Consider the following 13425-nt stretch of genomic DNA (forward strand, 5'->3'; position numbering starts at 1 on the left):
AATATAGTGCAGAGAAAAATACCTTCTATTGGTGTTTTGCTCACTTGGTTGGTGCCCAGACCTTGAAGTGATATGATTAGAGAATATAATGGAAGTGAAGTTAACCTTGTTCCATGTTCATCCCATTGAGTCACTGAAAACTCGAGTCACTGGAAACTCACAGCTCCCTTCCTTGGAGTTACAGCCTTGAGACATGTGTTTTTCAACCTAAAAGGATTCCCTGTTACTCATCCGCTTTTCCTTCAAAGCCGTTTGGCCTTTTTTTCTCTCCTGGAATTTCAGTTTTCCAGGCTCAGGAATGAGAAGAAGTTGGCAGTATCTCCAAAAATAAATGCAGGGGGTGGTGGGTCGGCAGGAATGGTAGGTAATATGGGTCCTGTATGATTTTTAACTTCTCTGTCTACCACCAGATTTAACACTTGTCCCATTTGAATGATCAGCATTTCTCACATGAAGGATGTACGATTTGCTTTTTAAAACACACCGATTGTCATGCAGAGACATACTCCCAGCCTTACACTTCACAGCATGTGTACATAGTGGTTGTGGCTAATGAGAGAGAGCATCGCATCTCTGATAGGCCTCCTTTGCAAATTAAACCTGGCTGTGTCAGAAAGACATTATCCTGATTCTGCAGTGAAATAGCTGCTCAGAAGAGAAGCAGATAGAAGAAAATGGAGCGGCACCTGTTCGCTATTTATATTAATTTCATGGTGCTGCTCTGAATTTCAAAAGCTGTATCAAAAAGTCATAATATGATGTGACAATCTTTACAGCGATGTCAGAGTTGAAAGAGATTGGCAGGGTTTCCTAGGGAGGAGAAAGTAATACCAAGTGACTGTGTGAGGGGAATCTCCGTATTTACTATTTTCTTTTTTAACACAGCGACTGGTCTGATTGGGAAGAGCGCCCTGACTCTGCTGTCTGCCTATTTTGTGAAAAGCAAGCAGAAACAATTGAGAAATTATGTGTCCACATGGAGGTAAGATGCTTATATTCGTCTGAATTTTGTTTTCTTCTGGCAGGGTGGCTGATAGCAGTAGCAGTCTTATCAGCTTCTATATTTAATTTCTGTCATCCTGTTCCTAAAAATGCGATAAGCAAAACGAGAGACCGCCAGATCCGTCAAGGAGAACCAGAATTCAGGACAGTTGAGTACAGGGCACTGGACCTATGTGAAAGGTCAGCATAGGAGTTCGCAGACTATTCGTGCTGTCCTTCCTCTCAGATCTTTGTAGATAATTCTCATTTAGAATGCAGGACCTGTATCCATGATTAACAGTGCTCAAGATATAGACAGGTTCTAAGTCTTTTTCCACTGCTTCCTGTGCTGGTAAGGAGAGCAGAAGGGAGAAGGTTGCCCTTCACAAAGCCCTTGATGAAATGGGGGACACCCACAGAGAGGGTGCATGGTGTGGCTGTGCAGCCCCTTCAGTTACAACAATTTGGAGGGAAGAAATGTGAGGGCGTTTCCAGCCTGTGTGTTCTTTTCTGGATGCCATTTTTATGTTACAATTAAGCTTGAAGGTAATAATTCTAAACCTTTTTTTCATGCCAGTGTATCTGAGAGACGACACACTCCCAACACCTCTGATCCTAAGCTGCACAATGGGGGTGGGAAGGGGGACATCTAATGATTCAGGACGGTAGCGCAGCTTGGGGGTAGAGGGGTGATTATAATAGAAAAATATTGCCGGATGATTCTCATATGCTCTCCCTACCCTCCCCCGGCCGTCTCTGCCAACCGTGACGCAGAGCATCCTGTTTCACCCACCTTCTCCCCACTCTCATTCAGACGCACTGTTCTCAATTCCGTAAAGTAAGAACTTAGAAAGTATTCAAAAGGCCACAAGCGTTTACCCTATGAAAGCAGAGAGTAATTTTCTCTGAAACAGGTTGCTGATAGTATTGTGTGTATAGTTTCTAGCATTTAAAATTAATTCATAATATCCTAAAATCTTTGAACTGAAGGAAGTCTCAGCCCCCCCACCCTGTGTAGGAATTCCCTTTGCAACACCCTTGACCCGTGTCCACGGCCTCTGCTCAGTCACTTTCGGAGATAGTCAATGGTGTTCCTAATCATCCTGCCTCTGATGTGACACTAAATGCCTTCACAGGGAGTTAGATGGTCTTTATTCTCTGTAAGCTTTTAAGTTCAAACATTTACCCAGATGGACGATTGCAGGAGTGGAACAGAATAAAATAAGTCTGCATTGTAAAAATCAAAAGAAATGTAATTTGTGGGAAGATGTGAGTGAAGAGAAATTTGCATTAAGCAGTGTACTTGACAGCATAAAATGAAAAGCAGATTTGCAAAATCACCTATCTGCTTGTGTAGCAAAGGACCTATATCCATAATTCGAGTCCAGGCACACAGTATGGTAAGTAGGGCCACATCTTACTAGAGACTGGGGACACTTTTGTCAGACTGCAGAATGCATACATAGTAAATTGTGAAAACTGTAGATACAAACTGTGAATAATTAAAATGTTTTAGCTGATTGGCATGACTTGTTTGGACTGTGCTTTAAAAAGTAGTTGGATGTGGGGAGGGAAACAGTTACATTTCGACTACTTCAGAAGCAGAAGATGATGAACTGAGACTGAGTTTCAGCAGTGTTCAAACTCCTATGAATAAGCTGTCTGTTTATAACTTCAGCCTGAAAGATTAAATAATTTATATACTCACAGATATTCATTCCTTTTTTTAGGAAGCACACGATTTTGATCTCCTCAAAATAAAGTCAGAACTTGGTAAGTTTGATTCAGAAGTTGTTTTCCATGATGCTGCATTTTTATACACTATTCTGTAAACGATGCCTGCGTTCAGTAGTCGTGATTGGGGAGTACACAGCCAAATTGTGTCTCTCCACAGATGGTCTCAGCAGGACTGCCTGAAGCAGTGATTCACAACCATTTTGAACTGTAACGTTCAAGTATGGTTTTTGGTTTCATATGGTCTTCCTTCTTTCCTACATATATGAATATGCTTCAAATAAAACACAAGTTAATGGTTAGTATCTTTCATAAAGTGGAAGGGGCTGATGGGAAGACCATGGATTTTGAAGTCAGAGCTCAGATTCCAGCCCCAGCCCTTAATGGCTGTGTGACATAAGGCCTCAGGTCAACAGACTGTTACAGGGAGTGGAGAATGTATACAAAACACCTACTGCACTGTTTGACAGTGTAGCTAGATTATTTACCATAGACAGATGTACCCAATTGTATCATTCTCAGTGTCACTGTGATAGAAAGATTAGGGGCATAAAGATGTAAATTACTGACTTGCTAATGGCTCAAAGATTAGAAAGTTTACCTCCCACACCTCAGCTCACTGACTATTTTCCTAGACTCTGGAAAGTGTCACATTACTTTGCTGTCCTTACAGATATGTGTGTATGTCAAATCCTACCTCAAACACTTACAAACTGTGTAGCTGTGGACAGTTTCCTAACACATAATGTGGACATGGTAGTACTACCTATGTGGTAGAGTTTTTCAAGAATTAAATGTATTAATTAATTAATACATGGGAAATGATTAGAACAGTGCTTAGCACATAAGCCCTATATAAGTATTGGCTGTTGTTATTTGGTATCTATTATTATGCTTTACAATTGTATTGCCTCTTCAGGTTGGGTAATAAAGGGAAGTGGCTCTTTTGCAAAAATGGGTCTGACCAGTTGTCTAGTGATTCTGTAAACTGTCATTTTCAGGATTGAATTTCTATCAGCAAGTAAAATTGGTCAATTTCATTCGAAGGCATATTCACCAATGTAGATGTTATAGTTGCCATGTGAAATTCAAGTCCAAAGCAGAGTTAAGGACTCACATGGAAGAGACTAAACATACATCACTGCTTCCTGAAAGAAAGATATGGGATCAACCAGAGTGAGTAATTCTTTGCTCAGTATCCTTAATGTCCTATGTTTTCAGTACTTCTTTGCTCCATAGCCCTTATTTGTTCCTTTATTCAGTTAAATAAGAGAGAAATGTATGTTTACTGTAAAAAGTAAAAATTTTCAAAAACCTTATTTTTAAGGGGCGCCTGGGTGGCTCAGTCAGTTAAGAGTCTGACTTCAGCTCAGGTCATGATCTTGTGGTCTGTGAGTTCGAGCCCCGCATCAAGCTCTGTGCTAACAGCTCAGTCTGGAGCCTGTTTCAGATTCTGTGTCTCCCTTTCCCTCTGCCCTTCTCCCACTCGCACTCTGTCTCTCTCTTTCAAAAATAAATAAACATTAAAAAATATATATTTTAAACCTGATTTTTAAAGTAATCCCCCTTTTATAAATGTAACCAACTATTTCAGATTTTGTGGTATGAAGATAAAGATGTAGATATAGAAGTATCAATTTTTAAAATTATGTTAACAGAATATTGTAAGCATTTTTCCATACCAATATACATCTATTGCATCATTTTTTAGGGTTGCCAAATATCCCATTCACTAGATCTACCTAATTTGTTAGATAGTGAGATTACTTCTTGCATTTTTTTCTTATAAATAGTAACACAATGACTATCCATACGCCTGCATTTTTGCACACTGATCTAATTTTTCATTTAGATAAGCTCCTAGAAATAACATTACTGTGTCAAAGAACATCCAACTATTAGGGCTTTGGGTATATACTTTGCATCTCAGTACTTTATAAATGTTAAGCAGTTGGCCCACAGATCTATACCTCTGTAGGTGGTATCAGACTGCCAGGTATCCTTTGCCAGTTCAGCCTTCTGGGCTGGTCCTCATATCAGTCTGGACAACCTCAGCTGAGGGAACCTCTGAGAGGTTATAGGGTTCTAGCTACCTGGAGGTTCCTCTCAGAGAATGTTAAATCTGCACCACCACCCCCTCCCCACTCCACCCCTATCCCCAAAAACAAGCCGAAAAGCGCTAGATTTTCATCTTTAAAAAATCCTAGATTTGTGAAAGACAAAGTCAGTTCTGGATTAACCTGAGACCCTGTTCCTATAATTCTCATTAAGTAAGTTGAAATCTTTAGAGATACACCAGAGCTAACTCCTAAATGTGTCCAGAAAAGGAACCAGAATAATAGACTTAAAATTCTGTAGATGTTTGATTTTTGTTCACCTAGAATGAAGGAACCAGTAATGATTAGGTTGGGAAGGACACACACACACACACACACACACACACACACTCTCTCTCTCTCAAGGGAAATTGTTTTCATCAGATATATGAAGGATTAATGTACAAAAGAGTAGCGATATTTGAATTTTGCTAACCTCTAGGGAGGAACTGGGACTTAGAGTAAAAATGAAAGGGTTGTCATTTTTAGCCTTATCTGTGGAGATATTCCTAGCAACTAGAGCTGCTCGGTTCTAGAGTAAGCTGCCTTTTCAGGTAGTGAGTTTCTGTGGAATATGAAGCACAGGCCAAGTGGGCAGCTAGCAAGGATACTAGCAAGAATGATGTCATCCAGTAGAGGTCAAAGTAAAAGTAATTCACAAGTTATTTCCCCATACCACCTTTGCAAAATGCTGTTGAAACTGTTGACAAAGAAACCTGGCAGAATTATAGTAACGTGTATGTTCATTTGCCTAGAAACTTTTCTGGATTTATTCAACATGTCTTTGGTTGTTTTCAGGTATTATTTTCCAACCTATGAAAATGATATTCTACTATGTACACTGTCTGACAGTGAAAGTGACCTGACAGCTCAGGAACAAAATGGAAATATCACCATCATCAGCGAAGATACATCTAAACTGCATGCTTTGAAACAAACCAGTATTTTGAACCAGTTGCTACTACATGAGGGCTTGAAAAACTAGAAGAAAATGCCACAGAAGCAACTTATCATGTTTTTCACTTATGAGACAGACTCAGAAAAATTGTTTAAATTTGAACATCAGCAAAAGATTAGACCCTGGTGAAATAAAATTTTTCAAAAGTACTTTTTAAAAAATAAAGTGAAGACTTTTTGTATTTTTGGCTATAACATTTTACTATGTAATCATTATAAATGATCTCATTTCATTAGACTAGGTTATCTATAATAAGGAGGACATGTGGGGTGCCTAGTTGGCTCAGTTGGTGGAGCATGTGACTCTTGATCGCAAGGTCATGAGTTTGAGCCCCATGTTGGATGCAGAGATTACTTTAAAAAAAAATTTTTTTTAATAAGGAAGACATGCAAATCACAAATGAAGTGTTCAAATTATTGATAAAGTTTTTTTTCCTCTATCACCCATTCTCCTGCAGACTGGTAGATGTAAGAAGTTCCAGTAAATTTGTGTTCAAAATTATTTTTTGTCAAGGATAATTTATAAGAAGTACTATCCCTGTTGTATCACACCAGGCATGTAATATCCATGTACCAGTTTTAGGGATGTGAGAATTGACAGTCCACTCAGGTGTTGTCAGCCAGTGGATTCTTAGAAAGTTCCCCATCGGTCTTTCATCTAACCAGTTTAGTATTCATTGGTAATTGTTACCTATTATTTTTTGTAATGGCTGCAAAATGATGATTTTTCTAATTCTATCGTTTCTTTTACAGTGGGTTCTTTACACAGCATGTGTGCTATGGAGCACTGGAGTTTTAAGTTCTAGTTTTCAATTGTTAGTACCAGTCTGTGTAGGCAGTGCCCAAAGACTAATCTTGAAGTAATATAGACTGTCCAGAGTCTCAAGCCTAATCTCCTGCCATATGATCCAAAATTGACTGGATTTGTAAGTTATATAGGCTCTGACCATGGCTTTAGATTTCCAAGCCTCCAGCTTTGCAGACACCTGTACAAGGCTTTTATTAAAAACCAAGCAGAGAAATGCAAGCCCTTATTATAATGGAAAATGCCTAAATTAAAGACGCAATTGATCTAAATTGAGTTTATGTTTATTTATTTACTTTGAGAGAGACTGAGTGAGTGGGTGAGGTGCAGAGAGGAGAAAGAATTCCAAGCAAGCCCCGCACCATCAGCGCAGAGCCCTACACAGGGCTCGAACCCATGAACCATGAGATCATGACCTGAGCCAAAACCAAGAGTCAGACGCTTAATCGACTGAGCAACGCAGATGCCCATGATTTAAATTGTTTTAAAATCAAAGATTAATAAGACAGTTAGTCTGTGCCTAGAACCTTATGTCTCTAGGAATCAGATTTGTTCAGGAAATCAGAGAATGTCTAGAGTGTTTCTAGAATATGTTTTAATCTTAGAACAAGCGCAATGAAAGAAAAAAATTAAGAATAATTTGCGTGTGAAGGAGAAAGCTCTTTTGGAGATAAAGTTGAGGTCTTAGAGAACAGATCAGATGGATATATAAGGAAAAATGAAATTGAAGGACAGGTAAAAGGGAAAAGATGATATACTTAGGTTTAATTCATATAAGAGGTTATTTTTTTTAATGGCTAAGATGTTTTGGAGGGTACTTTTTTTTTTTTTAGCTCAGAAATAATAACTTGGTCCCAAAAAAATCAAACAACAATAGAAGCAAAATCTCAGCCAACTGTGCTGACTCTCAGAGGGAACAAGATGATAGACCACTATTGGCAAAGTACTCTCTTAGAGCTACACAGAGAAGAGACTCTTTGGCAAGAACCATTGAAATCTCCTTCTTAAAAACTGAGACACTAAAGCCAAGTGTACCCTGAAAGGTTGGACAGTTCAAAAGGAAAGGATCAGTCAGGTGGAAGTAAACTATTCAAGGGAATACTGAATGGGTTTCCAGATGTCACTAAAATTATAAATAGGGATACCAGTGCTCCCTAGGCCCAGAGGGAACACACCTGACAAGTTTTGAGAATTAAGACTCTTAAGTAAAGCCAACCAGAAAGAAGAAACGTATCAGAGAGCTAGGCAGAACAGTGATAAATGAATCTGAGCCTGGATTGGCTGTTAGCCTAATGAGAAAATACATGCTGATTGTCAAACTCTGAAAGGTGAGAGTGAGGGGCCAAGGTTTTTTTAAACAATGGTTGCTTTTGGCAAACCAGAACCTAGTGATTTATCTCTCAAAACAGAAGACCCCATTAAACAAAATCTAGAATAGAATGTCAGGTTAAGTGCATGTCCAGGACAGAAAGGAAAGAAAAAAAAAGAAAAAAGAAAGAAAGAAGAAAGAAAGAAAGAAAGAAAGAAAGAAAGAAAGAAAGAAAGAAAGAGAAAAAGAGGCATCAGATTCTACAAATATTAGGCCTATATTAGAGAAGGAGTATTAAGGAAGAAAATGAATTGACTTAAGAGGTAAGTTATATTGTGACAAACCCAGCTCTTCCTCCTTGAAAGGTATAGAGGGGAAATCAAGTGCCAGGATATACCCACTACTGCTGACAAAGGCAGAGGGGAGGGAAATACTCTTGGAGGCCTGGACCAATCAAAAGCAAGGGATGGACGGCTGAGGGCTCCGCAGCGGTATCTGTCTTCACCAGTGCAGTTTTTCTGGTAGTCCAGTTGCCCCCAGTATTCATTCTCCCTTTCTTAAATAATAAGTTTAGTTGGGTGTATGGCTTCCTAGAATGAAGACTACATTTCCTAGCCTTTCTTGCAGCTCAGGATACTTGTGTGTCTACATTGTGGTAAATGAGATGTAAACAGAAAAGTCAACTGTGACAGCTTCTAATAGTCTGCCTTAAGATGCTAGACATGGCACCCTCTGCTTTCCTTTCATCCTTTCCTGCTCCTGTTGCCGAAGATGTCTGCATACAGGACAGACTGGTCAAATCATGCATTTGATACTGTTGAGAGCAGCAGTGTCAAAGGAATCCCTGACTGGAAGCTACACCAGCCCGGGAACACTGACCTAGACATTTATGTGAATGAAATAAATGTCTACCTTCCCATTGTTTTTTGGGGGGTTTTGTCATTGACAGCTGAATCTAGAGTGTCAGCTGCAGAAATGTCCATAGCAGCTTTAGTTCAGGAATCTGCTGAGGATATTTCCCAGTTGAAACAATGGGATGAAGAGGAAACTACCCTTACAAGACAGGCTTTCTAGGCATGTCATTCCACAACAAAGACCCAACAGCAGGAGCCAATGTGGAAAGCATGTGGTTATTTAAAGCCCACATCTCATGGATCAGGTGGGAGATGTTGGAGATGAAGGGCTCAAAAGGGAAATGAAAAGTTAAAAAGTTCTTAAGATGCAAGATGGGAAAGAAAGACCTCTCCAGGCAGACTCTCGATAGGGCTTGCCATCACTGCATATTTCTAAATTTGCAAGAATGCAAATATCACAGGGAAGAGAAATTCTCTGCCCTCTTAGGGTTCTTCAGCTGGTTCTACAAACTAATAAGACAAATTCATATGAGAAAAAAAATACAAAGTTATTTGATATTAAAAGTTTTACACAGTGAGGGGACTCCCTAGAAAGAAAAAAGAAACAAGAAATAGCTAAGCTTGGGTGCTCTTGTACCATTTAAACAAAAGAGAGAAGTGTCAAGACAAATGAAAAAGACTTTGAGCTTCTAGGGGCAGGATATTGCAGGAAGGCAAATATATGGAAATTAATAATAGGTAAGGGGTACTTGGTAAGGTTTGTTTGTGTAGACTCCTTCAAGATGCCATCTCATCTCTAGTGATAAGGTTGTCATTCCCTTCCTGCTGTGGAAACGAGAATGGTGGGGGGAGGGAGGAGATACCTTCATAAGGCGAATTTACCTTCTTGTTTTCAGGTAGACGGGATACCACAGAAAGCTCATCCTATGCCTACTTTTTCTCATTTGCTTTCAGCTCAAAATAATCCTTATGCCAGAGTGGCAAATATTGGGGTGGCATATTCTGATCTCTTACAGTCACCTGTGTCAACCTGAGAGAAATAGTAGTCGATTCTTCCCGCAGGAATGGTAAAGCATGTTGCCAATGCTAACCTTTTGGGGGAGATTCCTCCCAATTGAGTTTAAATTTACAGATCAAGGACTTCAGCTTCCTGCTGAAGCTGAAATCAAGATCACTATGGAAATTGCAGGGTTCTGTTGTGGGAGCATCATTTTTCGTTGATAATTGAAGATCTTGGTATTGATTTGTTTTCTTTTGCTTAGCTATGTTGGTGTTAAGTGTTTTGATTGATACTCTTTAAAAAAGCGAGGCATAGCAGAAACTTGGTGTATAATTTAACTTTTGAGGTTCTGAAAAAAGCCATGCTAATGGTTCTAGTGGGACCTTGTCCAGGTTGCTGATAGAACCACAGTGCTATCCAAGGCATGAAGAACCCCCCAGTTCAGAACGAGCAGAATCAGAATCATCAGAAGGATGAGTTTTATATTCTAATGTCTTTGTCTTTAACTCAAGCATGCAAGAGAATCTCATCTTTGAACTTTTTCCTCCCTGGGAAATTCACAATGGTAGAGGAATTATATTTAAATTGGGGGGCATCAATATTTTACTGAAATGTTGTTATTGAAATATCTTTACATTGTCATATAATCTCTTTTTAGAACCTCTGATAGACTGTCCAAACAACATGGTTAGACTTAATTAGGGCTGCAAAATGAAATGGGGAGCTTTCAGCTGGGGTTCAGCGTGGCCCTGAAATTCAGTCAATGAATCGCCTTCTGAGGGCCGTAGCTATGCTCTTCAGCCATTCAGATGGGAAAAGTCAGGGGATGTGCTTGTGGTGGGAGCAGCACTGTTAGGATAGACTGCTGATCTCCTGCCAAGGAGATGGTCACATTCTTGGATGGCCTTGAGCTTAATGGTTAAGCCCAATGAGCTAAGAGGAAAAAAACCCTGCGAATGTTGGAAAGAGGAACTTCTTTCCCTAGCGTCTTGTTACAATGAGAAAAGGAACCCATTATAATAACTTTCTTGGTTTCTTTCTTCCCCCTGTCACTGCTGTGAGGGAGGAGAATGAATTTTCTGACTGGAACAGGAACTAGGCACATATGATTCAACCCCTTCCTCCTCCTTTTTTCTCTCGGATCTGTCTGTCTGCAGAGAGAACACATCCTGTTCTGCTCCTCCATTAGGCAAACTTTAGAGTGGCAGCCTCCGCCTGTGAAGTTGGAGGCCTGCAGCTATCCAACACTGTCTGTGGCTGGATAAATCTGCCTAATTTTGCGGTTCATTGTTAGGGCCCACAACTGTAAGCCATGCTCTCCAACAGCATTTTTATTAGTAGTAAAGGCAATATCTCATCTCTGTCTGTGTGACTCATGTACCAGCTGCCCTTCTCGAAGGTACACAGTCTCGCAAGGGATGGTAGGTATAGTCAGGATTACTAGGAAATCACTAGAGAATTATCGGTAAATACTCTTAGGGCAAAAATAGACTTGGTTCCAATTCAGGACTGAGGCTAGGCAACAAAGCCAGAAAATTCTAGGTTATCATTGGTGAGCTAGCTGCATGTATATTCTTTGAAAGACCATTAGAACTAGGATCTTAGGTTGAGTTCCACCAAACTCAGACCTTAAAACAAACAACTTGAGTGCAGATCATTTATTTGAGAGGTAAACTCAGTTTAGGAAATAAAACATGAAATGGAAAGAACACAGAGTGTGCATTAATGCAAAAGTTACTGCTATGGGAACTGAAGCTCAACTTTACTGAGGACCTCTGGGGGGAATACATAGAACACTTAGAGCTGCCCTCCAGCCACCCCTACCACCAAAGGGCAAAAAAGCTGAGATATTTATCCACCGACCCCCATTGGTCACCGATCTAAGACTGCTCCCAGGGCAGAAACTCCCTGGTACTTCTGGCCTGCCTTGCACTCTGGTCTAGTGTCCCCCACAAAGACTGAGGAAGCCATAATGCAAAAAGTCACCAACAGTAACTGCTACAACTATAGATGATGCATGACCACACGAGTAAACATTTTATGTAGAATTTAGCCATCCTCACAACCTTCCCCTGTATCATCTGACCTGACCCTCAAAACAATGTTATGAGCTATCTAGTCAGGAATTTTTATCCTCATCAAGGATGAAAGAAATAAATATTTATTTCATCAAGGATGAAAGAAATAAATATTTCTCATTAAAGAAATAATGAGAAAACTGAGAAACAGAGAGATGGGGATTTGTCCAAAAGAAAAACTCCACCAAGTATTTTGTATTTTAAGGACAAAATAATATATGGGGATTTAAAATGAGACACAGCCTAGTCGTGAACTGTTTTTTAAATTTTATTTATTTGCTTATTTTTTTAATTTGCATCCAAGTTAATTAGCATACAGTGCAATAATGATTTCAGGAGTAGATTCCAGTGATTCATCCCCTATGTATAACATCCAGTGCTCATCCCAACAAGTGTCTTCCTTAGTGCCCCTTACCCATTTAGCCCATCCTCCCACCCAAAACCCCTTCAGCAACCCTCAGTTTGTTCTCTGTATTGAAGAGTCTCATTTATGTTTTGTCCCCCTCCTCATTTTTATATTATTTTTGCTTCCCTTCCCTTATGTGTCATGAACTTTTTTAATGAACAGAGGAATAGCAGCAATTCTTTTTGAAAGGACTGACTCGAACTTGAATCAGAACAAGAATGGATTCTTTAAAATGTAAGTGCTTTGCTGAACTCATGTGCAGAAATTAACACACCAGTCTACTTCCATCAAGGGCATCAAACAGCAGCTATTGTTTGCTTGGTCTGCAAAAATAGCCATCCTACATCCTTGAAATTTAATTCAACAATTTCAAAAAGCTTTAGATGATGGATAGCTACAGGATTAAACTGGGAGCTGCAGTTGAACTCTTAGGCTTTATAATTGATACTTTGAAAAGCTAAAGCATGTTCAATTCCTGATGATAGCAATTTGTGAGATTGAATGACATTGCAAGCATATTAATTCAAACTGAAAACATTCAGCTAAGTTAATATTAACTTCACACTGCTCTAAGATTCAAGTGAAGCTAAGTTCTTTTAGGCTTAGAAAATTAGGCTACAGAAAACAGTTTTTTTGAAGATAATCCTCAGTCAGTTGACTTGGATCCTGGGTAAGCAAAAAATCAATCTAATAAAATCATAGGTTGTGATTTTGGTATTTTCATCATTTGGAAAACAGAGGAGCAAATGAATGTGTTGTGGTAAATCGTAAAAACTAAAGACAAAATTAAAGGAGGAAGAGAAAATGAAAGACACCAAAACCCAAAAATTCTTAATCTCTTCCTCTTACAAAAGACAACCCACTCCAACAGCTTCCATCATCGCCTACAAAGATAAGATCCAAAGCCTGGCACTTGAGCCCCCTCAGAGTCTGATCAAAACTACTTCCTCCATCACCCAATCCACCATGAAGTCCGGTCAGTTCTATCCCCCAAATGCATCTCAGTCTGTACCACTGCCACCCCCGGACTGGCCCACTGCAACAGTCTCCTAGTTAGCCTCTGTCCTTCCTTGCTGGCTCCTCCAGTCTGTGGTCCTCATAGCAGTGAGAGTGATCTTTAACAATCCTTCCATGGTATAATGATTCTTGGGTTACTTACCCAGCACCCACTTCCCCTTTCTTTCCTTCCTAATTGTTTCCAAATT

General features: G+C 39.6%; 1 protein-coding gene across 3 annotated transcripts in view; it reads left to right on the forward strand.

Moving 5' to 3' along the window:
* ZNF277 (zinc finger protein 277) overlaps positions 1 to 6845 on the forward strand; it is a 113833-nt gene extending 106988 nt beyond the window's left edge. For all 3 annotated transcript variants that reach the window (XM_043589289.1, XM_043589290.1, XM_043589291.1), the window contains 4 exons: positions 886 to 982; positions 2712 to 2754; positions 3717 to 3891; positions 5610 to 6845. In XM_043589289.1, the coding sequence (XP_043445224.1) occupies positions 886 to 982; positions 2712 to 2754; positions 3717 to 3891; positions 5610 to 5796 (502 nt within the window). In that variant the 3' untranslated portion in view covers positions 5797 to 6845. The remainder of the gene's footprint in view (positions 1 to 885; positions 983 to 2711; positions 2755 to 3716; positions 3892 to 5609) is intronic.
* Positions 6846 to 13425: the final 6580 nt, after the last annotated feature.

The sequence above is a fragment of the Prionailurus bengalensis genome, chromosome A2 (assembly GCF_016509475.1).
Source record: "Prionailurus bengalensis isolate Pbe53 chromosome A2, Fcat_Pben_1.1_paternal_pri, whole genome shotgun sequence".
Lineage (NCBI taxonomy): Eukaryota > Metazoa > Chordata > Mammalia > Carnivora > Felidae > Prionailurus > Prionailurus bengalensis.